The 25,117-nt window shown below is 47.1% G+C and overlaps 1 protein-coding gene across 5 annotated transcripts in view; it reads right to left on the reverse strand.

Annotated features, from left to right (window-relative positions):
- LOC140396939 (methylcytosine dioxygenase tet3-like) overlaps window positions 1-25,117 on the reverse strand; it is a 532,260-nt gene that overhangs the window by 11,142 nt on the left and 496,001 nt on the right. For all 5 annotated transcript variants that reach the window (XM_072485882.1, XM_072485885.1, XM_072485884.1 and 2 more), the window contains 2 exons: window positions 17,251-17,388; window positions 10,562-10,892 (listed from right to left, as the gene is read on the reverse strand). In XM_072485882.1, coding sequence (XP_072341983.1) covers window positions 10,562-10,892; window positions 17,251-17,388 — 469 coding nt within the window. The remainder of the gene's footprint in view (window positions 1-10,561; window positions 10,893-17,250; window positions 17,389-25,117) is intronic.

A 25,117-nucleotide genomic window follows, 5' to 3' on the forward strand; every position in this document is an offset into this window, starting at 1 on the left:
TTCCTTTTTTAAAATAAATTTAGAGTATCCAATACATTTTATTCAATTAAGGGGCAATTTAGCGTGGCCAATCCACCTACCTACCCTGCACATCTTTGGGTTGTAGGGGCAAAACCCATGCAAACACGGGGAGAATGTGCAAACTCCATACGGACAGTGACCCAGAGCCGGGATCGAACCTGGCACCTCGTTGCCGTGAGTCAGCAGAGCTAATCACTGCGCCACCGTGCTGTCCTGAGTTATTGTATTTCTAATCATATTTTTGAGTTGAAAAACTTGTTAACAAATTTACACTTGGCTTGACATGGTTTATTTGAACTTTTTTTCAAATTTCCTTTCCTGGAAAGGAAACAGCTTTAGTAGCAGTAACTTGCTACACTCATTGATTATTTGGAAATTGTAAAACAATAGGTTCCACGATGGCAACAATGTACAATCTTGTCTGTTGAATTAAGATAGGTAATACACGATAACCCTTTGAACCTAAATTTGAGCAAAGTCTCAGGCCGGGATTTTCTGACACTGCCGTGGCGGGACCCACTGCGGAAGATGTGACGGCCAGCCAAAAGTCCATTGACTTTCGGACGATCCCAGTGGTAGGCAACGCTGGGAAACCCTGCCCCCTCTCTCTTTTAACTGCAAGCAGTTGGGACTGATTAAGGTTTCCAGGGTTCCCAAAATCTTTGAAAGGAAATGTGCTATCAATCGAAGTGACGTGCAGTGAAATGAAAAAATTAAAATTAAAATCGCTTATTGTCACAAGTCGGCTTCAAATGAAGTTACTGTGAGAAGCCCCTAGTTTGTAGAAAAGTTGTGACCAGATTATATACATTACAAGGAGAGAAGTGAAAAAGACCACTTTACGTTTGTGGAAAAATATAACTCTTTCTGGACTGTGGTCTGAAGACATTTATTTGATCCTTTTCCTTTTTTGAATTTCCTCATGCCACTTATGATTTTCAAGCTGTAAACAAAGTGGATGAGATTTTCTAGTCATGCCCGCCCCAAGACCAGAAATTCCTGCCCGAAGTCAACAAACATATAAATGGACCTGCCAAATTTTGCACCCCACCCGAGACGATTCCTGCAGCGGTGGGATTGTAAAGTTTACTCCAGTAACTAATGTAGGGCCCTTAATTGATTGGCTGGCTTGGTGAATGCGAAAAATGGGACAACCATACTTCAGTGCATTTGGTTCATCTGAGAATCTAATATTCTGTGTAATATACAGTAGAACTGTTCTATTTTAGTGGCTCATTGTCTGTGAGAAATAACAATCAGCTGTACTTTAATTTTGTGATAATATGTACCAAAAAGTGTTGGATATGAGGAGGGAAGTGTGATGCCCAGAGGTTAAGCCAGTGCTTTTGAAAGGTTCACCGTAACTCCCTTGTTTTTTATTTTATGCTCATTTTTGAAGGCCAGGGATCCTATGTGCCCTTTTACCACTTTCGCAACTCACCCTGTCACCGTCAGCAATTTGCACACACCACCCCCCTCCGCCCGGGTCCTAGACTCCTTTTAGAACTGTATCCTTTATTTTACATCACGTCGCCTCGTTCTTTCTAAAATGTATCACTTCACATTTCTCTACATTAAATTTCATCTGCTACATGTCTCTCAAACTACAAGCCTGTTTATATCCCCTTGAAGTCTATGACTATCTTCCTCACAGTTTGCAATACTGAACAACTGTTTAGAGCACAGAAAATTTTGAAATTGTGCCCTGCATACCTGAGTCCAGGCCATGAATACAGATCAAGAAAAGCCATGATCCTAGGTACCGACCTTTGGGAACCCCACTCTTTATTTTCCTCCTGTCTGAAAAACAAGCGTTCTTAAGGGCTTGAGAGGGTAAATGCTGAGAGGATGTTCCCCTGATGGGAGAGTCGAGGACCAGAGGGCATAGTCTCAGAATAAAGGGGTGCCCATTTAAGTCTGAGATGAGGAGGAATTTCTTCTCTCAGAGGGTTGAGAGTCTTTGGTACTCCTTACCACAGAGAGTTTCTTGTGTATATTTAAGGCTGAGATTGATAGATTCTTGACCAGTCAGGGAATCAAGGGTTACGGGGAAAGGGCAGGAAAGTGGACATGAGGTAATTCAGCCATGATCCTATTGAATGGCGGAGCAGGCTCAAGGGGCCGAATGGCCTATTCCTGTTCCTATTTTCTGTGGTCTTACCACTATTTTCCTGCCAGTCAACCAACTTCATATCTATGCCACTCCCTTTTTATTCCTTTTTTAACAACCCTGTTATGTTGTGTAGCCACCTGAATTGGCCACTTCCCGACTTAAAATGGAGAACCGCAAAGGCTGAAGGGAAATTCAGCCAACACAGGCAAAGACTAGCAAATACAGAAATCATGTGTATTAAGACCTGTAAGGAACCAGACAGCACTGAAACCAGCAGCCATCTGCATAGTAACGTAGCAGCCATCTACATATTAATGAGCGATCCCCGGGAACAATCAAAACATTTTAAGGTAAACAAAGCCAAGCCAGACTCTTCGGCGCTAGCAGGAGCCAACACAAAAGAGGTTAACGGACACTTAAAGACCGCCCAACGATCAGGGAACTGCTCCAGTATTGGAGAAATCGAACCAAGTGATTGGAACGAAGTCCAATCACTCGAAACCAGGTACGGGGTCCGCCCCAAAGGGCGGGAAGCCCCTGGGGACTATAAAGCAAAGCCCCCAAGTTCAAATCGTCCTCCTTGACAGGGTCACTCAGCAACGCGAAGCAACCCCTGAGAGTGAACTGTCCAGCGGCCTCAAAACAAGTAAGTCTCAAGTCAACGCTCGCTACGAGATAGGCGCTCCTAGTTACCAGTCAATACCAGCTTTTGAATCCTGCAGACTCAGGACCTGAACGAAAGGCCATTTGTTCCCCTGACCCGGTGGGCCAGTCCGAAGCTAAGTATTGGCCTTTTAGTTGAACCTCGTGGCGGTATCATAAAGATACCTGGCGACTCTAGAGCAAAGGTTATAAAACAGAGCCAATTGAACCAACCAAAAGTTAGCAACAGTGGTACCTCTTAAAATACTAAAATTTATAATTCTGGGATTTATCAAATGCCTTACAGAAGTCCATGTACACCATGGGCGAGATTCGGCAGGCTGAAGTTAAAGTTCGTGATGTGGAGCAATGCCAACAGTGCGGGTTCAATTCCTGTACCGGCTGAGGTTGTTCATGAAGGCCCTGCCTTCTCAATCTTGCCCCTCGCCCAACATGTGGTGACCCGCAGGTTAAATCACCACCAGTTAGCTCTCTCTCAAAGGGAAAGCAGACTGTGGCGGCATTTACATTTATTACTCACATTATCCTCATCAATCCTTTCAATTGGCTCATCAGAAAACTCAAATCAAACCAGTTAATCACAATGTTCCTGTAACAAATCCATACTGGCTTTCCAATTATCTGACATTAGTCTGACATTAGACGCAACACCAGAGTCTGGAGAGAGAGAGCGAACCTGGGGAAGAAACTGCTGTTTAGAGCAATGAACTTCAAAAGGAGCAGCGCAGTGAGAGTCAAGAGAGACAGAAAACCAGAGACTGGCGAGAGAGCATACATGGTGAAGAACCTGCTGTTTAGAGCACAGGAAACCTCAAAGGGAGTAGTGCAGTGAGAGTCGGAGAGACAGACAACCAGAGACTGGAGAGAGAGAGAGATAAAGAGAGAGAGAGGCTCACCCTAACCTGGAAACCACATCATAGCCATCAGTGCCTATGCCCCAAACCTAGGTGTAACGGACAAGACAAAAGAGGCATTCTACTCCAGCCTTGACCACCGCTGTCCTACATCCCAAAGGGAGACAAACTGATTCTCCTCGGCGACTTCAGAGTCGGGAAGGACGCAAAATTTTGGCAGAGCGTGGGAGGGAGGGAAGGTGTAGGTAAAATAAGTGCCAACAGAGTCTTCCTCCTGACAAATGGTTCAGAACATGACCTGGTCATCAAGAACACCCTATTCTACCAGAGGGACAATCAGAAGCCCTCATGGAAACACCCCCGCTCAAGCACTGTCATACAATAGACTATATCACTATATGACTTCTGGGCTGGTTTGGCACAGTGGGCTTAGACAGCTGGCTTGTAATGCAGAACAAGACCAGCAGCGTGGGTTTAATTCCTGTTCCAGCCTCCCGAAACAGGCGCCAGAATGTGGCGACTAGGAGCTTTTCAAGTGACTTAATTTGAAGCCTACTTGTGACAATAAGCACTTTTCATTTCATTTTATTTCATTTCATATCATCATCCGCGCGACGGACCGTAAAGACATCCGCGTCAGCTGCACTATGACCGGAACCGACGACTGCTGGACTGACCACCGACTAATCCGCTCCACTATCTGCATCACCATGGCCCCAAACCTGCACAGGCAGAAGAAACTCTGCCGGATGTGACTTAATGTTGCTGGACTCAAAGACCCTGAGAAGAAAGAGCCACTCAGTCGGCCCCTTGCAGCTAACCTGGTGACAACCAAAGTGTGTTGGTCTGCCTTAAAAGCCATCATAGTCAGTACCTGCGAGGTAACTCAGGCTCTCGACAGCAAACACCAAGGCGAGAACAATCAGGAGATCCAAGATGTACTTGACCACAAGCGCAAGGCGTTCCTGAACTGGCAGCTCCACCAAAACCCGAGTGAGAGGAAACAAGCCGAAAGGCAACTGAAGGCCGAGATGCAACAAATAACTCTTGACCTAAAGAACAGATGGTGGGTGGAAAGAGCGCAGTAGACTCAGTCACCCGCCGACAACAACGATGTGCGTGGTTTCTTCAGCACAATCAAAACCATCTACGGTCTGAGTACCCAGTGACCCACCCCACTGAGAGCCAGAAACTGAGAGGCGCTCATCAAAGACAGAGAGGCAGTCAACGCCCACTGGAGAGAGCACTTCGAGGACCTCTTCAACCAAGACACAGCCTTCAACACAAGCACTTTTGACACCATCCCGCAACACACTACCCGCCACCATCTCAGCATAACCCCAGTTCGCCATGAGAGTGAAAAAACCATTCGACAGCTTAAGAACATAAAGGCCTCTGGGGGAGATGGAATCTCTGCAGAAGTACGAAAATGTGGCGGAGAGGCACACTTGACAAGAATCCACAACCTCATCACCCTTGTCTGGAAGGAAGCGAGCATGCCGGATGATCTCAGAGACGCCTTAATTACGATCATCTTCAAGAAAGGAGACAGGTCCAACTGTCGAAAATACAGATAGATTTCCCCACTCTCAGCCATGGAAAAGGTCACTGCGAGAATACAGCCCAACCACATCCTCCTAGTTGCTGAAGAGCTCCTCTCTGAGTTTCAGTGCAGCTTCCGCCCATCAAGAGACTCAATGGACATGATTTTCAGCTCTGCAAATCTAGGAAAAGTGCAGGGAGCATCATCAACCTCTGTACATGGCCTTCTTTGATCTTGCAAATGCCTTTGACTTTGCCAACCGTGAGGGATTGTGGAGAATTCTCCTCAAATTCGGGCTGCCCGCAGAAATTTGGTACCATTCTCCGCCTGCTCCATCATGACATGCAAGCTGTGACCCCCACCAACAAAACCACCACAGACCCAATATGGGTGCAAACTGGGGTCAAACAGGACTGCGTCATCGCACCAATGCTCTTCTCCATCTTCCTCGCAACAACACTGAAGCTCCCCCGCTGGAATGGAGCGAACCTATTGTACAAGCGGGAAATTGTTCAACGTCCGATGTTTCCAGGCCAGAACCAAGACCAGCCCAACTCTCATTGAGCTACAATACACAAACGCCTTTCTGTGTGCAGATTCAGAGGCCAAGCTACAAACCACCGTTGACACATTCACATGAGAGAATGGGTCTCGGATTAAACATCTGGAAAACAAACCTGTCCCCCAACCATCAGGATCCATGGTGAGCTCTTGAACAATGTGTACCACTTCCCATAGCTTGTGAGACATTGAAGAAAAAATTCTACATCGACTCTAGAGTGCCAGTGCAGTCTTTGGATGCCTGAGGGACCGAGTATTTGAAGTCTCAGACGTCAATCCCAGCACCAAACTCATGGTTTACAGAGCAGCCATGGTCCCTGCCCTCCTGTATGCATCAGAAACATGGACAATGTACAGCAGACATTGCAAATCCTTGGAGAGCTATCACCAATGTGAGCGCCCTCTCCCAGGCCACTATCCCCAGTATTGAGGCACTGGGCATGCTCGACCAGCTGTGATGGGTGGGCCACATTGTCCGCATACCCGACACAAGTCTCCCAAAACAAGTGCTCTACCCCAAACTCCGCAATGGCAATCGTTCACTCGGAGGGCAGACAAAACGCTACAAGGGCACTCTGAAAACTCCTCTAAATAGATGCAACATCTTCACTGACATGTGAGAATTGCTTGCCTTAGAACGCACAAATTGGAGAAAGCCTGTCCAAAGGGGGGCACTATTTGGCAGGCCGGGTCAGAGCGCAGCTGGTGCCATGCTACACAGCACGGCCGCTGCAGGCCACCGCCGTGCGCATGCGCGGCCATGGACCTGGCAATTCTCAGGCCAGATCCGCAGCTACAGCCAGGGGTTCTAAGCTGCGTATCTGCTAGCCACCCCACCAGACAGTGGATCCGTCAATGTTCCCACACCAGCGTCAGCACATAGTCTCCCAAATGGAGAATCCAGCCCATGGTCTGAAAATAAGTGGCTGCAGGAACAGTGGATGTGCTGGTTGTAATCTTCTGAAATTTCCTAGATTTTGGAAATATCCCAGCAGATTGGAAAACTGAAAATGTCACACCTCAGTTCAAGAAGAGGGAGGCAAGAAGCAGAAAATGATAGGACAGCTAGTCTAACATTAAGAGAATGCTGGACTTCATTGATAAATTGGTTGTCGCAGGACATTTACTGATACAAATTATGATACAATCAGACAGAGTGAACATGGTTTCTTGAAAAAGAGCAATTGTGTTTGTTATTAGAGTTCTTTGAGGATGTGAGAAGTAGAGGAACCTGTAGATGTAGCGTATTTGGATTGATAATTTGCAATATACACAAGATAAGAGCTGATGGTGTTCGGGTGATATATTAGCATGGATAGAGGATTGGCTAATTAACAGGAAAGAGTTGGGATAAATGGGTTATTTTTAGGTTGGTAAACTGTTACCAGTAGACTGCCACAGTGATCAACTATTTACAAACTAGATTAATAATTTTGATTCGGGATCATAGTCAGACTTGCTGGCTATGAAAGAATAGGTAGGAAAGCAAGTTTTGAGGCGCTTGCAAAGAATCTGCAAAGGGGCCCAGCGACAGTAAAGGAACGGTGATATATTTCCATGGGATAGTGAGTGACTTGAAGGGGAAATTCCAGCTGGTGGTATCCCCTTGTGTCTGCTGCCCTTGCTCTTCCAGACGGTGGGCGGTTGTGAGTTTGGAAGGTGCTACCTTTGTGAGTTTCTGCACTTGTCGATGGTATACACTGCTGCCTTTCGCCAGTGGTGGAGGGAGTGAATGTTTGTGGAAGGGATGCTTTTCCTGGATAGTGTTGAGTTTCTTGAGTGTTGTTGCAGTTGCACTTATCTACACAAGTGGAGACTACTCCATCACATTCCTGACTTTTGGCTTGTAGATTGGACAAAAACTTGGCGGATAGAGGATAGTTATCATTATTATATGGAAAACGCGAAGTTGTCCATTTTGGAAGGAAGAATTGAAAGGCAAAATATTATTTAAATGGAGAGAGACTATAGAATGCTGCAGAACAAAGGGATTTGAGTGTCCATATACATGAATCACAAAAGCATGCTGGTACAGCAAGTGCAAGTGAAGAGGGCACCCAGCAGAATGCATGCCACCACTCTGTTAACTCAGTGGTATTATAATTATGCAACTCTTCCTTGAGGCTTTTCCTCCCTGAAGCTCCTGCTATAAAGCTGAAAAAACACTTGATGGGACTTCCACCTCATTGAAGAGGCTTTAGACATTGAAGAGGCTTTAGGCAAATCCATATACAACAAACTGCTCTGAAAACTATGCTCACATTTTGACAGCTTTGACACATTGCACGACCAGCTGAGACAATCCACAACTTTCTAAAACAATCAACAACATTTCAAATAAAACAACCCAAAACATTATTTGACAAAAAATTAAATTTGCCTTTTCTCTCAATGTTAAGGGTTTTTTCAAAAAATTCCAGAATGGCAAAAACTAATAATTTCATCCCAGGGAAATACCTTAATTATGTATCAATTTTTGTTAAAATCTGTCCAAAGATTAACTCTGCCCACCTTCAGGAGTATAATGGAATGTTGGCCTTTACCGCAAGGGGGTGGAGTATAAAAGTAGAGAAGTCTTGCTGTAATTGTGAGACTGCACCTAGAGTACTATGTACAGTTTTGGTCTGTTTACAGGAGGGATATACTTGAATAGGAAGCAGTTCCGAAAAATTTGTTAGACTTATTCCTGGGATGATGGGGTTGGCTTATTTAAAAAAATTTTTTTAAGAGTACCCAATTATTATTATTTTTCCAATTAAGGGGCAATTTAGCATGGCCAATCCACCTAACCAGCACATCTTTGGGTTGTGGGGGTGAAACCCATGCAGACACGGGGAGAATGTGCAAACTCCACACGGATAGTGACCCAAGGCCGGGATTCGAACCCGGGTCCTCAACGCCGTAGTCCCAGTGCTAACCACTGCCCCAATGGAGTTGTCTTTTAAGGAAAGATTGAGCAGGTTGGGAGATTAAAAGAATTAGAATTAAAACGTATAAGACCCTGAGAGAGTTTGACAAGGTAGATTCTGAAAAGATGTTTCCTCTCATGGGGGAATCTAGAACGAGGGATCACAGTTTTAAAATAAAGGGGGCGAGATTCTCCACTCCCGCGCCGGTTGGGAGAATCGCCTGGGCGGCCAAAATTTCCCGGGACGCCAGTCCGACGCCCTCCCGTGATTCTCCCAAGCGGCGGGAACGGCCCGGTCGAGTCTTGCGGGCCGCAGGCCGGAGAATCGCTGGCGACACCCAAAATGGCGATTCTCCGGCACCCCCGCTATTCTGAGGCCCGGATGGGCCGAGCGGCCAGGCCAAAACGGCGGGTTCCCCCCGCGCCGTCCACACCTGGTCGCTGCCGTCGTGAACGGTGCGTGAACGCTGGGGGGGCGGCCTGCGGGGGGGGGGAGGGGGGATCCTGCACCGGGGGGGAGGTACCTCAAATGTGGGGTGGCCCGCGATCGGTGCCCACCGATCATCGGGCCGTCCTCTCTGAAGGAGGACCTCCTTCCTTCCGCGGCCCCGCAAGATCCGTCAGACATCTTCTTGCGGGGCGGACTTAGAAAGGACGGCAGCCACGCATGCGCGGGTTGGCGCCGGCCAACTCGCGCATGCGTGGATGATGCCCGTTATGCGGCGCCGGCCGCATCATCTATGCGGCGCCGCCTTTACGCGGGCGACAAGGCCTGGCGCGTGTAGATGACGCGGCCCCGATCCTGGCCCATTGTCAGGGCCTGAATCGGTCGGGATAAGGGCCGTTTCGCGCCATCGTGAACCTCAACGGCGATATCACGACGGCGCGGCCACTTCGGCGCGGGAGTGGAGAATCCCGCCCAGGGTCTCTCATTTAAGATGGAAATGAGGAGGAATTTCTTCTCTGAGTGGGTCATTAGTCTGGAATTCTTTTCCCCAGAGAGCAGTGAAGGCTAGATCACTGGATATGTTCAAGGCTGAGTTGGATAAATCTTTGATCTACAAGCATTATGGGGGCAGGCAGGACAGTGGAGTTAAGGCCACAATCAAATCAGCCATGATCTTATTAAATGGCGGAGCAGACTCAAGGGGCCAAATCGCCTACTCATGCTTCTATTCCTTATGACTTTATTAATGTCATCTAAAAAGCCAGAATTTATTGACACACAAATGTTAAGAAAAGGAAAAATTTTGGCAGCCTACACCAAAAGAAAAACAATAGGTTGAATTTTGCCATTTTCTTTTTAAAGTGTTGGCACTTGCGGGAAAAGTAGAGAGGGCAGCCCGCCAGATGCCTTGCTGGGTTTCCCCTGCCATATTTTTAAACTCTTTTGAAAAAAAATCCTGGAGTTCGATCCCATGACATCATGATGGCGGGGAGGCTCTGAATGAGCCCGCCCTGCCAACAGCGTAGGATCCTGAGGTGCCCAGACCTGAAAAGTATAAACGTTTTACAAAGGACGGCCCCCCAACCACTACCCGTGACAATCAATCAGGGAAATCCCACTGGCACGAAAGCCATTTTTGGGACTCCCCTCGATTCTCCTTCTCCATCCTCATTCCAGCCTGCTGCAAAAGATGGTTGAAAATTTCCCCCCCACCCCATTAAATGTTACCAAACTACCCTGCTGTGTTAAAATGAATCAATGAAACGTTTGAGCATTTAAGGAAAAACGCACAGCTAATTAAAACTTTGACACATTTAAACGGGAAAAAGGGAGATAACCCTCAAATATCAAGCTTAATTAAATTAATTCTTATATTTCTTATACACTTAAATGCTATATACACAGGTTATGCCATATAAAGAAAGTATGTATTTTACAATAATAAAAATACCTTTGTTTTGTGGAGTGTGACACTTCAAATCTGCTTCCTGTTTTAGTTTTCCAGCCAAAATTTTCTTCGCTTGGTTTCTCTGTTTTTCAGCTGCTCTCTTTGCTTCTAGTTTTTTCTGACGTGCTGATTTAACTGGTTCAGGTAGCATTCTTACTTCCCTGGGGAATGCTGTAAGCACTTGTATTGCTCCTGCTTTAATCTTCTCATTCTGATTCTCTTCACTGCCATGTTCATCAGTTGTTGACACCTTGTACAGTGGAAGCACATGCAATTGCTCATCCTCTGGTGTTATTCCTATCTTACGATTGTCTTCTTTCGTTAATGTACAAACCTATGAATAAATATCCCAAATAGATAAATATCTCAAACAGTTTATTTAAGTATTCCTGTGACAATCAGTAACACTTGGGTTTATTTCCCAGCTTTCATCATTCTGATAAACTAGATAAGACATAAGACATAGGAGCAGAATTAGGCCACTCGGCCCATCGAGACTACTCATCTAGATATAATAGCTAGCACACATCTGCAGCTTTACGTATAAAGTGCAGAACTCCCTTAATCTGAGTTCAGAGCTACGTTGAATGAAGCCCTGAGAGACCGTCTGGTCTGTAGAATCTATGACACAGCAACACAATGGAATCTCCCAGAGGGAACTCACTCCGATTTACAGCAGTCGGTTGACATAGCCATCTCCCCTGAAAGAACTGAACAAGGAGACCAGGAACTCCAAGGCATGGTGGTCCTGAACTTAGGCTGCCCAAAAGAGCACAGCACAACATTTCCATGGCCCAAAGAAGCGGGCTCCCGACCTTAGGGCCATTACTACAGGGATGCAGACCGCCACCACAGAGGCCCAGAGAACCGTTGAGCTGTTTCCCCTGACCAGGAAAACCCGGACAGTGCATGTCGGCCAGTGACAGGCCGCTGAGACCGAGGCGACAGACAGCACGAGAGGGCCCAACTCCCCGCCATTCCACCAGACACGATCACCCCTCTCGTGATCGGGCATACTATTTGGATGAAGAGGACAACACATATCAGCAGCTACACTGCATAGCAGCACCATGGGTGGCACCAATCCAGGTCGCATTTCAGGTAAATGGGCATTCAGTACAGATGGAGCTGGACACCGGAGTGGCGGTCTCATTGGTCAGCGGCCGAACGTTCAACAAAATCCGGGCGGGCATCCAGACATTGGCTCGACGGACACTGATGCCCAACTGGCAATGTATATGGAGGAGTCATTGGCAATTGCGGGTACCTCAGTGGTCTCAGTCACGTATGAGCAGCAATCGACAAATCTACCATTGGTAGTGGCACGTGGAGGTGGGCCAAGTTTGCTGGGCAATGATTGCAGCACCTCCGCTTGGATTGGCAGCGTGTCTGCCGCATGTGCCCGCATGACCAGAAGGGTCTTGGCAAAATTCCCCAATGTCTTTCAGAAGGGCCTGGGAACCATAAAAGGGACAGTGGCCAGGAAAGTATTGATCCATTGGCGCAGCCGCGTTATTTTTGTCCTCGGCCAGTCCCGTACGCACTGAGGAATGGATACAGAACTGGATTGTTTGGAATGCTTGGTCATTATACGCCCCATACAGCCCCAGGCATACCCATGATGAAGCCTGATGGCTATGTACGCTTTTGTGGTGACTACAAGATGATGGTAAACCATGTTCCTCGTCTGGACCATTATCCAGATCCGCGCATTGCGAATTTATACACAAAGCTCGGTGGTGGTCGCACCTTTATGAAATTAGACATGAGCCAGACACATCTCCAGCTGGTTTTGGATCCTGGCACCCGATGGTTTGTGACAATCAATATGTACCGAAAGCTATCCAAATATAAGTTGCCTTTTGGGTTCTCCTCGGCATGTGCTGTCTTCCAGTAAGTAATGGAGAATATCCTTCGGGGATTGCCCTGAGTGGTAGTCTACTTGGACGATATACTGATTACAGGCTCCTCCGACCAGGAGCATCTACAGAACCTGGCCGAAATCCTACTGCATTTCGAGGTGTCTGACGGTTCGTCTACGCCAGGAGAAATGAGTGTTCCATGCGGCAGAAGTCACGTATTTAGGATACCGTGTGGACCGTCACGGCTTGCACCCCGTTGATGAGAGGGCGTGAGCCATCCGACAGGCTCCTTGCCGGAGGATCCAACGGAACATCAACGTTTCTTGGGGCTCGTAAATTATTATGGGAAATTCATCGCCAACCTGTCTACCCTATTAGCCCCCCTCCTCCACTGACTGTTGAAAAAGGGCCAACCATCAGAATGGGCTCAACCACAATGAGCGGATTTTTCTGAGGTAAAAAGACAGCTCTCAACGTCCAGATTGTTGACTCACTTCGACCCAGTCAAACCGCTCATACTGATGTGCGACATGTCTCCTTATGGGGTTGTCTACGACATACGTTCACTGTGCTCACAGACCACAAGCTTCTGTTAGGTCTGTTCAAAGAGGACCGAGTGATCCCTCCTATAGAGATGGACCAGCATTGGGCCCTACTACTTATGAGTATGTACTGGAACCATTCGGGGACGAAGATTCCCAATGCAGATGTGTTGAGCCGTCTACCCCTCTGCACCAGGTTGTCGATACGTGCCTCAGCGAACAAGGTTGTCGCCACATTACATTTTGTTGGACTCTCTGCCGGTCATGGCATCTCGCAGACGGGTTTGGACCAAGACTGCAGTTCTCCCGTGTCCAACACCATCCTGTATGAGTCCACCACCGCATTTTGCCAGATGACCTGAGGCCCTATCCATCCAAGATCCAAGAGTTCAGCGTCAAGGACGGCGTTAAGAGGCTGGTTTAGCACACTGGGCTAAATCGCTGGCTTTTAAAGCAGACCAAGGCAGGCCAGCAGCAGGGTTCGATTCCCGTACCAGCCTCCCCGAACAGGTGCTGGAATGTGGTGACTAGGGGCTTTTCACAGTAACTTCATTTGAAGCCTACTTGTGACAATAAGTGATTTTCATTTCATTTCATTTCATTACCCCATGTTTTGGTTCCAGAATATGGACATGGCCCACTCTTAAAGGATCTCAACAATGGACGCCCGGGAGTATCCAAGATGAAAATGCTGGCGCAAGTTCCGTCTGATAGCCAGGAATAGATGCCAATATCGAGAAGTTGGCCTAGTCCTGTGTGCCGTGCCAAGAGAAGTTGCTCCACTCGTGGGAATGGCTAGGCCGATCCTGGTCCTGCCTCCACATTGACATTGCGGAGCCATTCCAGGGCTCCATGTTTCTCGTCATAGTAGATGCCCGTTCCAAGTGGATGGTGGTCCACCGGATGCAGGCAACTACCATGAACGTCTGCACCAGACTGTTAGCACTCACGGGATACCCAAGCTGTTATTCTCAGATTACGAGAGACGTTCACCAGTGTTGAGTTTGGCTCATTTGTGACCACGAACAGGAATCATCACGTGCGCACCGCTCCGTACCATCCGACCTCCACAGGATTGACTGAACGGGCAGTCCATACATTCAAGCAAGACATGAGGAAGCAGACTCCGGATCTTGGGAGACTTGGTTGGCCCGGTTCCTTTTCTGCGATTAGACCACCCTGCACACCAAGATAGGGGATGTGCCATCCGAATTATTGATGGGACGCCACCTCTGCACTCAACTGAGTTTGGTAATCCCAGACATTGGTGGCAAGGTCCGCCGCGGAAGGCAGGTCCAAGTTGGACATGGCCTGCGTACTCCCCTATGAAGTTTCCCCCCATGCGTGTCGGTCCATGATTGGAGTTGTGGCGACAGCGCCGCATTGATCCCGGGTGTGATGTTGTCACAGACCGGACCAGTATCTGGGCAGCACGGTAGCACAGTGGTTAGCACTGTTGCTTCCCAGCTCCAGGAACCCAGGTTCGATTCCCGGCTGGGTCACTGTCTGTGCAGAGTCTGCACGTTCTCCCTGTGTCTGCGTGGGTTTCCTCTGAGTGCTACTGTTTCCTCCCACAAGTCCCAAAAGACATGCTTGTTAGGTAATTTGGACATTCTGAATTCTTCCTCAGTGTACCCAAAATGGCGCCAGAATGTGGCGACTAGGGGCTTTTCACAGTAACTTCATTGCAGTGTTAATGTAAGCCTACTTGTGACAATACTAAAGATTATTATGTTATTATAAGTGCGAGCATAAGGCCGTAAAACGAACAGCAGGTGGACCACTCGCAACCGCGTCCCTAATTTACCAGATCAAATCCCGACTACCCTGGTTCCGCATGTTCCGCCGCCTCCGCCGCGACTGTCAAGATGTCGGATGCAGAACCTTCCGACTCTGACATGGAAATTCAGCCACCAACAGAATCCGCCAAGCCGATTCCCACGCCATGCCTGCTGCACTGGCTCTGACCAGGTGCTCCACCTGCAAGCACCTGTCCCCCGTTAGGTATACGCCTCCGGGCCCGGCACAGACGAAGTCCGAACACCGTCCCCAGGCGAAGAGAATGAGGGGCCCCCGGTCTTGCGTTTACAGGGTGTGGACCATCTGTTTTCTGTGATCTCCACACAATACGAACCTCCCTGGTAACCGGGGGTGGGGGGGGGGGGGTCTTCCCCTTTAACAAGTGGAGTCCGCATAGTATAAAAACCCCAACCTGAGTGTAGGTCATGGTGGAAGACCCTTTGGGGAGTGGAAAGAGTGCCAATAAAGCAGTACTTTTTTGCATCCTACCCGTTGTTCCATGTGTGTTCACTCTGTACGGATTCTACACCATCCCTGACCGTCGGTCTCCCCAAATCTTTGATTCCAACACTCCTTATCCTCGCCTTTCTAATCGCATTTTTGATCCACAAATCTCTCTCCCCACCTGCCCCCAACCTTTCCAATCCCTCTTCCCATGCCTTTTATTTGTTCCCCAACCCCTCTGGCTTCACATTCTACTCCTCGTGCCCACTCCCTGGCTTATTTTGACTGACTGCTGTACTGGAAACACAACATTTTATTTAAAAAACTGCTGTATTTCCAGGTTACTCCATTTCCAGGTTTCCTGCTGGATGACCCCCTTGCCTGCCTCCTTGTTGGGGTCGATTGGGGCAGGTATCTCATCAACCTGAAACATTTATCTCTATTTTTCTCTTCAGAAATGCCACCTGAATTGCAGAATGTTTCCAGCATTTTCTGTCTTCAATGTGAAAAACTTTCTGATGTATTTTTCCCTTTTCCTTTAATGCAATCACCCTCAAACAGGAATGAATGCCTCTGCAATACTGCACATTGGCAACATGTGGCAGTGTTGCATCATGCATCGCAGTTTTGAAATTGTGCACGATCCTGTAGAACATAATTTTAACACATCCTGTGAAGAAAGTGATAAATCAATAATTTTCTCGTGTGCTTTCATCTTGTTTTGAAATATCACTTTCAATAATTCTGCAAACGAAATTGTGTTCTAAATTGTTAATTTATGACATGTGTCATCATGTCATGGCATGTAGTGAACATGATTGGTGCTTCTCGAGTTGCATTTTCAGACCTTCCTCAAAGGCTGAGTGGTATTTCAGAGCCAAAGAGACAAACAAAATGTCAGCTTCTGCTGAAGTGATAATGTGAAGTTGATTTAATTCATCTTAAGAACCTTTAGCCATGGAGTGGAAAAATTGGTGAGTATTCCTTATTGTTGACCAATGCCTTCGCGTACATTGTGTAATGTTGGACTTGAACTTGACTACTATCCTCGGCAATGTCCTCTAAAATTCACCCAATGTGCACACAAGATGAATTACTACCTGTACAAGGGACCAGAGAGCTGATGGTTCTTGAGTAAAATATATCCCAGCAAAGCCACCATCTGCCAGAAAGCTGGGCATAAAAATACTGCGGACAGGATCTCCTTTTCCAAAGTTGCTGTGGTTGATGAAATGAAAATCGCTTACTGTCACGAGTAGGCTTCAATGAAGTTACTGTGAAAAGCCCCTAGTCGCCACATTCCGGCGCCTGTTCGGGGAGGCTGGTACGGGAATTGAACCGTGCTGCTGGCCTGCTTTAAAAGCCAGCGATTTAGCCCAGTGAGCTAAACCAGCCCCTTTTATAGTGCCGTACACTCACAGCAGCTGACAATCCACTTATATTACTGGAATAGTGAGAGAGTTAGAACTACTGACCAACACACCTGCAGTAAAATATCTCACAGGAAAAGATTTTAGTTTCTTGTCTGCGAATCACTCCATTCAGATCCCTTGTAAAAGGAGTTTCCAAAATCTAGCACTGGTCCAGGGTAGAAATACACAATATTCCTTTCTCGTGGTGATGACCGCGCATGCACTCTGCTGCACATTGTCCCTTATAAATATGGCGACCGTTAACCCAGGTCTGTCATCGGCAAACAACTGTGCCTGCCCAGCATTGGCAGCAAACATTGCTGAGTTGAGACTGCTTAATTTTAGTTGACATTGGAACCCTCACAGCCAGCAAACAGAGGTGACTCTTGCTCTATTGGTTACAGCTCAATTTGAACTTGGGTCTAAGAGATAAAATGCCTGTGTTTCACCCACTGCACCACTAACTTCCCCTGATGGCAATTATTTGATCGAATGAAATGTGTGAAATAAATGAAAGAAAAGTTTTTGAATGCAGCATAGTTGCATTGTTCTGAAAAGATGGGATTCAAGGTTTTATTTGAGGCACTAAACAGAATAAATATGGATTTCATACAAAATGTTAGTTTACATACCACAGTACAACCATTGTACATATTGTGCTGATCTTTGTGAGCATGGGCACAGAAGTCCATGCATGCAGTTACACCAGAAAATGGTTTTCCTTCTGTTTTTCCAAGTCTGCAATCCGGGGCTACTTGTTCATTTGTAATCTGTAGAGAAAATAAATTACATGTCAGTTTTTTTTGTACTTTCTTTCAAATCAAGTTGGATATATGTTTCATAGATCAGTGCTTTGTGGTTATCGTATTTGTCATTATATTCTGAACTGATCTGTAATTAATTGTCTTGGATGTTTGCAGTATTTGCTAATGTTATGCTGAAGGGGCGAAAAGAAAATGTATAATTTTGCAATCACACTAATCTACGACAAATATCTTTGAGATAAAACATTAAAATGTTTCTGCCCTCTCAGGTTATTGTAAAGCAACATTTATCACTGTTATGACAAGTTGTGTAGAGTTTCCCAGGTGCCTCTCCCTCAACCAATATCATAAAACAAATTATTTGTTCATTTTCGGAACATAGGAGCAGGAGTGTATAGATTAAAAGGAAACCAAGTCCTTGCCTTTAAATAATGGTGTTCATAGCCTCAATGCTCCAATGTGCTTCAAAGCTAATTAAGTACTTTGGAAGTGTAGTAACTGGTATGTAAATGTAAATGTAAGTAAACATAGTAGCTAGTCTGCAGCCAGCAAGGACCTACAAACATGAATGAGATTAATGAAACGTACAAAATTCTAATACGGCATGACACAATAGATCCAGATAGAGAGTAGATGTAGACAGGATGTTTCCCTAGACTGGTGAGTCTAGAACTGAGGGCACTGTAGGCCATTCAAGACTGATTCACTCAAAGGTTTGCGGATATTTGGAATTCTCGAGCCCAGAGGGTTGTGGAAGCTTAATCATTGAGCATGTTCAAAGCAGAAATCGCTAGATTTCCAGATACTAATTACATCAAAAGATGGGGCTTGAAACAACAAAGGGCAAAATTCTCAGTTTGGGAAACTATGTTCTCCCACTCTAGCTGAATTGCACCTGAATTGCGCTGTCACTGGGAGCGCAAATCAGGAAGTGATTTCCAATCCTTAACCACGCAAATTTATGCATGGTGAGGATTGTGAGGGATTCCCAAGCGAATCCTGCTGTCATGACGCCATTTTGAGTGGGCGGTCTGATAGCGAGGTCCCGTGCTTGCCACCCACCCCTGCATCGCAATTCAGGCTCCCCCCACAGATGAAGTGACCCCTCCCAGAGATCCTTTAATTAAGAGAACCCCCCCCCTCCAGAGATCCCCTGAACAAGGAGACCCTCCCACAGGTGCCACCCCTCCCGCCCCCCGCACTGAAGGAAGCCTCCTGTCAGGTAGTCTTCCAGAAGAGAGAGACTCCTGTCAGGAAGCCCCTCAGAAGAGAGTCTTCTGTCAGGAAACCCCCCAGAAGAGAGTCTTCTGTCAGGAAGATCCCAGAAGAGTGACTCCTGTCTGGAAGTTAGAAAGCAGTTCCGTCAGGGGTAGTGAAAAGATCTGCTGCTTTAACACTCACTTGGGCATTCCACTTTCTGGCTCAGACACAGGAAACACCACCTGTTAATTCCTGGAAGGAGAAAACCAGTCAGCTGTGTTTAAACCCCCTCAGATGTTTTACCTGCAAGCCATTCATTCATTTCTCTTTGATATTGAGTTTACTAGGCTGTGCTTGACAGCTTCCACATAGACACGGCTGTCATCCATTCATCTTCCTTCACCATTGAGTAACTCTGAAGTGCTCTAACAGCAATGTTTATAAACATCAAGCTTTCACTGACTGCTCCTGGATCACTTCAAACAGAGCTAAGTGCTGTCAATTTCTAGTTGACGACCTGAAAATCATTCAACCGTGAATAGAGATGATTGGAAAATACTTAATTCTGTTTGAAATGGTCCAGGAGCTGTCAATCAAAGCTTGATGTTTCTAAACATTTGGGTTGGAGCACTTCAAAGATACTCAACCGTGAAGGAAGATGAATGAAACAATACTGACAGCTGTGCATGGGAACTCAATTACAGCCTAGTAAAATCAATATCAAAGAGAAATTAATTAATAGATGGCAGATCAAAGAACAGAGAGGGTTTAAACACAGCTGACTGGTTTTCTCTTTCCAGGAATTGACTGCTGGTGCTTCCTATGTATGAGCCAGCAGGTGAGTTTTAAAGCAGTAATTGTTTTAAGTGCCTCTGTCTCGACTGCTTTTTTGCTTCCAGACAGGCGTCTCTCTCTTCTGGGGGGGGAGGGGGGGGGCTTCCTGACAGGGGTCTGTCTCTCTTCTGGGGGAGGGGGGGGGGGGACACTTCCTGACAGGGGTCTCTCTTCTGGGGGGAGGGGGAATCTTCCTGACAGGGGTCTCTCCTGGGGGTCTTCCTGATAGGGGACTCATGAGAGAGCCTGTGGGGGAGGGGGGCACTCCCTATTTCTGCTCTGTGGGGTGTCTCTTTATTTAGGCGGTCCCTTTATTTAGGGGGTCTGTGGTGATGGGCAGTAGAGGGGTTCTGGTGGGGATGGGGTGGACTGGTCTTGCATTGTGGGGAGAGGGGGAGGGTGGCCCTCAGATGGACTTTGGGGGCAACTCCCATAAAGAGTTTCCTCCTTGATCCACCGTGAGGTCCCCCACATGGGGGCCACATTTGTCAGGACCAGTCGCAATTCTCACCCACATGATTTCTGGCCCAGAGGACTGGAGAATCACATTGGGCCCAGAGAATATGGTGCCCGGCCCACTAAATGGATGCAAATCGGTCTCAATGACCTAACTGCATCCTCCCACTGGCAGAGGGCGTGACCCTTGATCCCCACAAAAGTGGGAGGCCGGAGCATCTGTAACTCCGCTACCAGCGGCACAAGGAGAGAATTTCGCTCAAAATCTCCTTGGCTGTGCACAGGCCATGCCCAGGGATGATGATGGAGGAGTCGAGGTCATTCACTTTAGATTATGATTTGGTGAGTCTGACTATGTAAATTATTGCTTGACTAGTTGTGGAATAACTCTTCTGATTTTTGCACAAGTCCTCAGATGATGTTACCAGAAGAACATAAGAACTTGAAAAAACAAAAGCATGATTCTGCCATTCGGCCCCTCATGCCTGCTACACCTTCAATAAGATCATTCGGTCCACTTTTTCAGCACCCCCCAACCCGACCCCCCCCTCCCCTTGCACAACCCTTGATTCCCTCTGATGTTATTCAAAAATCTGTCTAACTCAGCTTTGAATATTTTTAATTACCTAGCTTCCACTGCTCGGTGAAGAAGAGAATTCCAAACACTAATGACACTCTGACAGAAGAAATTCCTCCTCACCTCCAGCTTAAATGGCAGACCCCTTAATTTTAAATTTTGTCCCCAAGTTCTAGATTCACCCATGAGAGGAAATATTCTCTCAGCATCCACCGTGTCAAGCCCCCTCAAAATCTGATGTTACAATAAGATCACTCAAGATTCTTTTAAACTGCAATGAGTATCGGCCAAACCTGCTGAATCTTTCCTCATAGACAAAACCTCTCATCCCAAGAAAATAACCTTCTCTCAACTGCTTCCAATGCAATTATATTCTCCATCAGGAGGGTGACAAAAACTGTATCCACAATTCAACGTGTGGTTTCAACAATGCCCAGTACAGATGTAGCAAGACTTCCATATTCCATCCACCTTGTAATAAAGGCCAACATTCCATTTGTCTTCATAATTGCTTGCTGTACCTGAATGCTGACTTCTTGTAATTCATATACAAGGACATCTCTGGACTGGAGCATTGTGCAGTCTCTGTCCAGTTAAATAATATTCTGCTTTTCTATTCTTCCTGCCTCAGTGAACAACCCCACATTAAACTCCGCCTGCCAAATTTTGGCTCATTCACTTAACCTGGGCGGGATTCTCCGCGAACCGGTGGGGCGGGCCACTCCGGTGCCAAGGAATGGCGTTAACCACTCCGGCGTCGGGCCACCCCGAAGGTGCGGAATCCTCCGCACCTTCAGGGGCTAGGCCGGTGCCAGAGTGTTTGTGCTGCGCCATCTGGCGCGGAAGGGCTTGGCGCAGCTCCAGTTGGCGCAAGTTGGCGCATGCGCAGGAGCGCCAGCGTGAGCTGGCGTCATCCCAGCACATGCGCAGGGAGGTTCTTCTCCGCACCGGCCATGGCGGAGGTTGACAGCAGCCGGTGCAGAGGGAAAGAGTGCCCCCACGGCACAGGCCCGCCCGTGGATCGGTGGGCCCCGATCGCGGGCCAGGCCACCGTGGGGGCACCCCCCCCGGGGCCAGATCCCCCCGTACCCCCCCCCCCCCCCCCCGAGGACTCTGCCGGCTGCCCGTGGAGCCAGGTCTTGCCGGTAAGGACCTGTTGTGATTTCCGCCGGCAGGACCCGCTGTAAACTGGCGACCACTCGGCCCATTGCGGGCTGGAGAATCGCTGGGGCGGCCGCCGACCGGCGCAATTCCCGCCCCCGCCAAAAGTCCAGCACAGGAGAATTCGGCAGCCGGCGGGGCTGGTATTCACGCCGCCACCCCGGCGATTATCCGACCCGTTGGGGGGTCGGAGAATCCCGTCCCCTATCTATATCCCTTTTCAGATTATTTGTATCCTCTTCATAACTTGCTTTCCTACCAATCTCTATATCATTAGCAAATTTGGCTATAATCCAGTCGGTCGCTTCATCCAAGTTATGAATATAGTTCGTAAATCATTGTGGCCACAGCACTGATCCTTGTGTTACTCCAGTAGTAACAGTTTGCCACCCTGAAAATGACCCATTTATCCCAACTCTCTATTTCTTGTTAGTGAGGCAGTTCTGTATCCATGCTAATAAATCACACCAAGCATTCTGCCCTGCAGACATTCCGGTGGATCAGCTACCACTACTCTACCTGCATCTTCCTCCGTTCACTTGTGAAGAAGGCTCTTGCCATCACTGACTATCTTATAGATGATTGCATTGCTGTCATGACCTTGACAGAAACATGACATGACATTTCAGTTACATCCTCATCTTTGCCTCTGATGCTCTTGATGAAGACTTTCAAACTATAGCTTCCCCAAATTCTCCACCCAAACCAACCTATTGGTAGTGTGAATCCTGGCGCATCCTGTTATGTATTAGGTTAAAGTGGGACTGAGTACAGTACTGTGCCACACAGTGATGTAAGAAGGCACATTACCCAGAGCTATGGTCAGTGTGGTGTTGACCAGAGACATGTTAAGATCTATCATCAAATCCTTTGGCATTTATTTCAACTTGAGATCCAACAAGATATTGGAAAGAACCAATTCAATAAGAGAGGTCAATTGCCTGGGGAACCTGTTGATTCCTTCATAAATGATCTCTTCAGGATGGCAGAGAGATGACAATAGGGAGATACAAGGCGCGGTCTATCAGGGATCGGGCCCGGGGGTGCCCTACCATTATTAGGTGGGGTGCTGGGGGCTCAAAGACCCCCTTATTGGTGAGTTGGTGAGATCTGGAGGCTGTTGTAGAGGGTCAAGAGATCATGGCGCCATTTAAAAATGGCGATGCAACCTCTTCCTGCACTGGTGAGTGGAGCTCATTAGTGCAGGAAATGGGACGATGTGCAGCCTTGGTGGGCGTTCCATGCCAAGGCCCAGAAATGAAGCAGAATCCCATTTAATAGCAGGGTCATTCTTGGCGCTGCCAGCGCCGGGAAATACCCGGCCAAACACGCTTGATACGTGACTGTTTAATTTCCGTGAAATCGAGTCCTGAAAGTCTGAGCTTCTCCGAGACAGAATCGTGGTGAGTATCGAAGGCTATTCATTCTCTGACCTCCAACAAGCTACAGTGATCTTACCCTAGACAAGGCAATACAGCTAGTTAGATTGTCTGAACTAAGTGAGCAACACAGGACAATACTAAGGTGAGAGAATACAACAGGAGGCAGAAGCCAACCCTCAGTTCAACTTATCAGGTCACGCAGTAGCAGGGACAATCCAAGCCATGGAAAGCAATTCCTGAACCACGCCATCCCTGCAATGTGAAGCATCCTCACAGGAGACATCAGTGTCCTGCGAGTATAGCCCCATGTTTTCACTGCAACAGACAGGGGCACTTTAGAAAACTCTGCAAGTCAAAACCCCAGCATCAAGCAGATAGCCCAAAGGGCTGAGACCAAAATCCCAGAAGACGCACAACTGTGCTTCTCGAGTGAGGTCAAAGATTGTGGTTCTTCATTTTGAAACACTGACATCCGAGTAAATGGTCACCTAATAAAATTGAAATTAAGATTCTGATGGCAGTGTGACAGTCCTGTCAGATAAGGAACCATGGCTCAAAGACCTTTGGCTTCGAATCACGGACATTCCACTTTACAAGACTTGGGGAATCCAATTCGGTCATCGGAATGATCCTGGAGCCACTGAGGTGTGACAGCAAACAGATCTTTTGGCTGATGTCCTTCACCCTTAACCAGCTGTTCTCTCTCTCCTGAGCGGGAGTGCATGCATTGCCCTGGATCTCCTCCCGACAGTGCAGGATGTCAAGACTACCACTGTTCATTTGACAGCCAGAACAGCACGGTCCTGAGTACTCAAACACTAAAGAGTCCTCATACTAGGATTTTACCTTCAATCTCTCTTTGCATTGTTGCAGGTTCCAAAAAGTCCCCAGTGGTCAGATCAACCTACCACTCACAAAATTACCATCACACCTCCAGTGGAAGTGGTACCAGAGAATGATCAGTCTGAGAAGTCTGTGACCACCTATGACGATGGTACACTGGTTGATACAGCAATGATTGTGCACGCACTGAAACTTCCAGCCAGCATGCTGGAAGGTATTATCAGTCGTTAAGGTATGCTGGAATCTGTTATCAGTCGTTCACCATCGACAGCAAAATGCAAAGATCAGCGAACCACTACACCTTCTTCTCACCACAGGAATGCTCTTCCTCAGCCTCAGAGGGTTTTGAGACAGCCCACACAGAAAAAGAAGAAAAGCAGCATCAAGGAACAAAACCTTTCAAGAAATGATAGCGACTTAACAGCAGCCATGGATCAATCCAACAGCCAAACTGACTGGATGTGGGTCTGTTATGCAATGGAAGAAAATAATGAAAACATGCCCAAATGCCAACCCAAACTCCAAGCCTCCAGGACAGAACTAACAGAGCTTGTCACTTTTTCATCAGAATGGCAATGATCTGGAAGGGTTAAAAGGCCTCCAGACTACCTGAACCTGTAACTTCAAGGACTTGAAGGGGGAAATTGGGTAGTGAGAATGTTGTTAATTCTTTACTGTAATAGCAATATTGTTGGAATAGCATGAAGGTTGTAACAATAAATTAAATATATAAAGACTTATAACACTGTAAACCTTGAAGTGAACTAATGTAACTCTGTATCCATGGGATAAAGACTTGTGGGGAGGTATAGCAAACAAATCTGGTATAAACAAGGTTAATATGGGACCAAGTACAGTATTGCTCACAGAGTGATGCAAGAAGGCACGTGAACCAGAATTAGGGTCAGTGGTGTCCTTTACTATTTATATATTTATATGTACAGTTCTAAGTAGTTGATAAAGACTTGTAAATATATAGAAAACTACTAAGACTGCCACAACAGATATATTTTGTAACCCATTACAACAAATTATATCACCATATCACTCCTTGATATGTCCTCGGACTCCTCTGGCATCTTTTTTCCTTTGAGCATCTCACATTATTCCCTCTATCTCGTCTCCCCTCAAAATTCTTTGTTTCCTGCTGTCCATCTACGTTGCGAAGTTTCTAACTTAGATATCTTCACTTCTTTCCTCCCTCAGCCACTCAGTAAGTGACTTCCCATCCTTGCTGATTATAACTCTTCATGCCCCTCTCTTCATGGTTCACTGCCTTCCA

Source organism: Scyliorhinus torazame, chromosome 20 (assembly GCF_047496885.1).
Source record: "Scyliorhinus torazame isolate Kashiwa2021f chromosome 20, sScyTor2.1, whole genome shotgun sequence".
Lineage (NCBI taxonomy): Eukaryota > Metazoa > Chordata > Chondrichthyes > Carcharhiniformes > Scyliorhinidae > Scyliorhinus > Scyliorhinus torazame.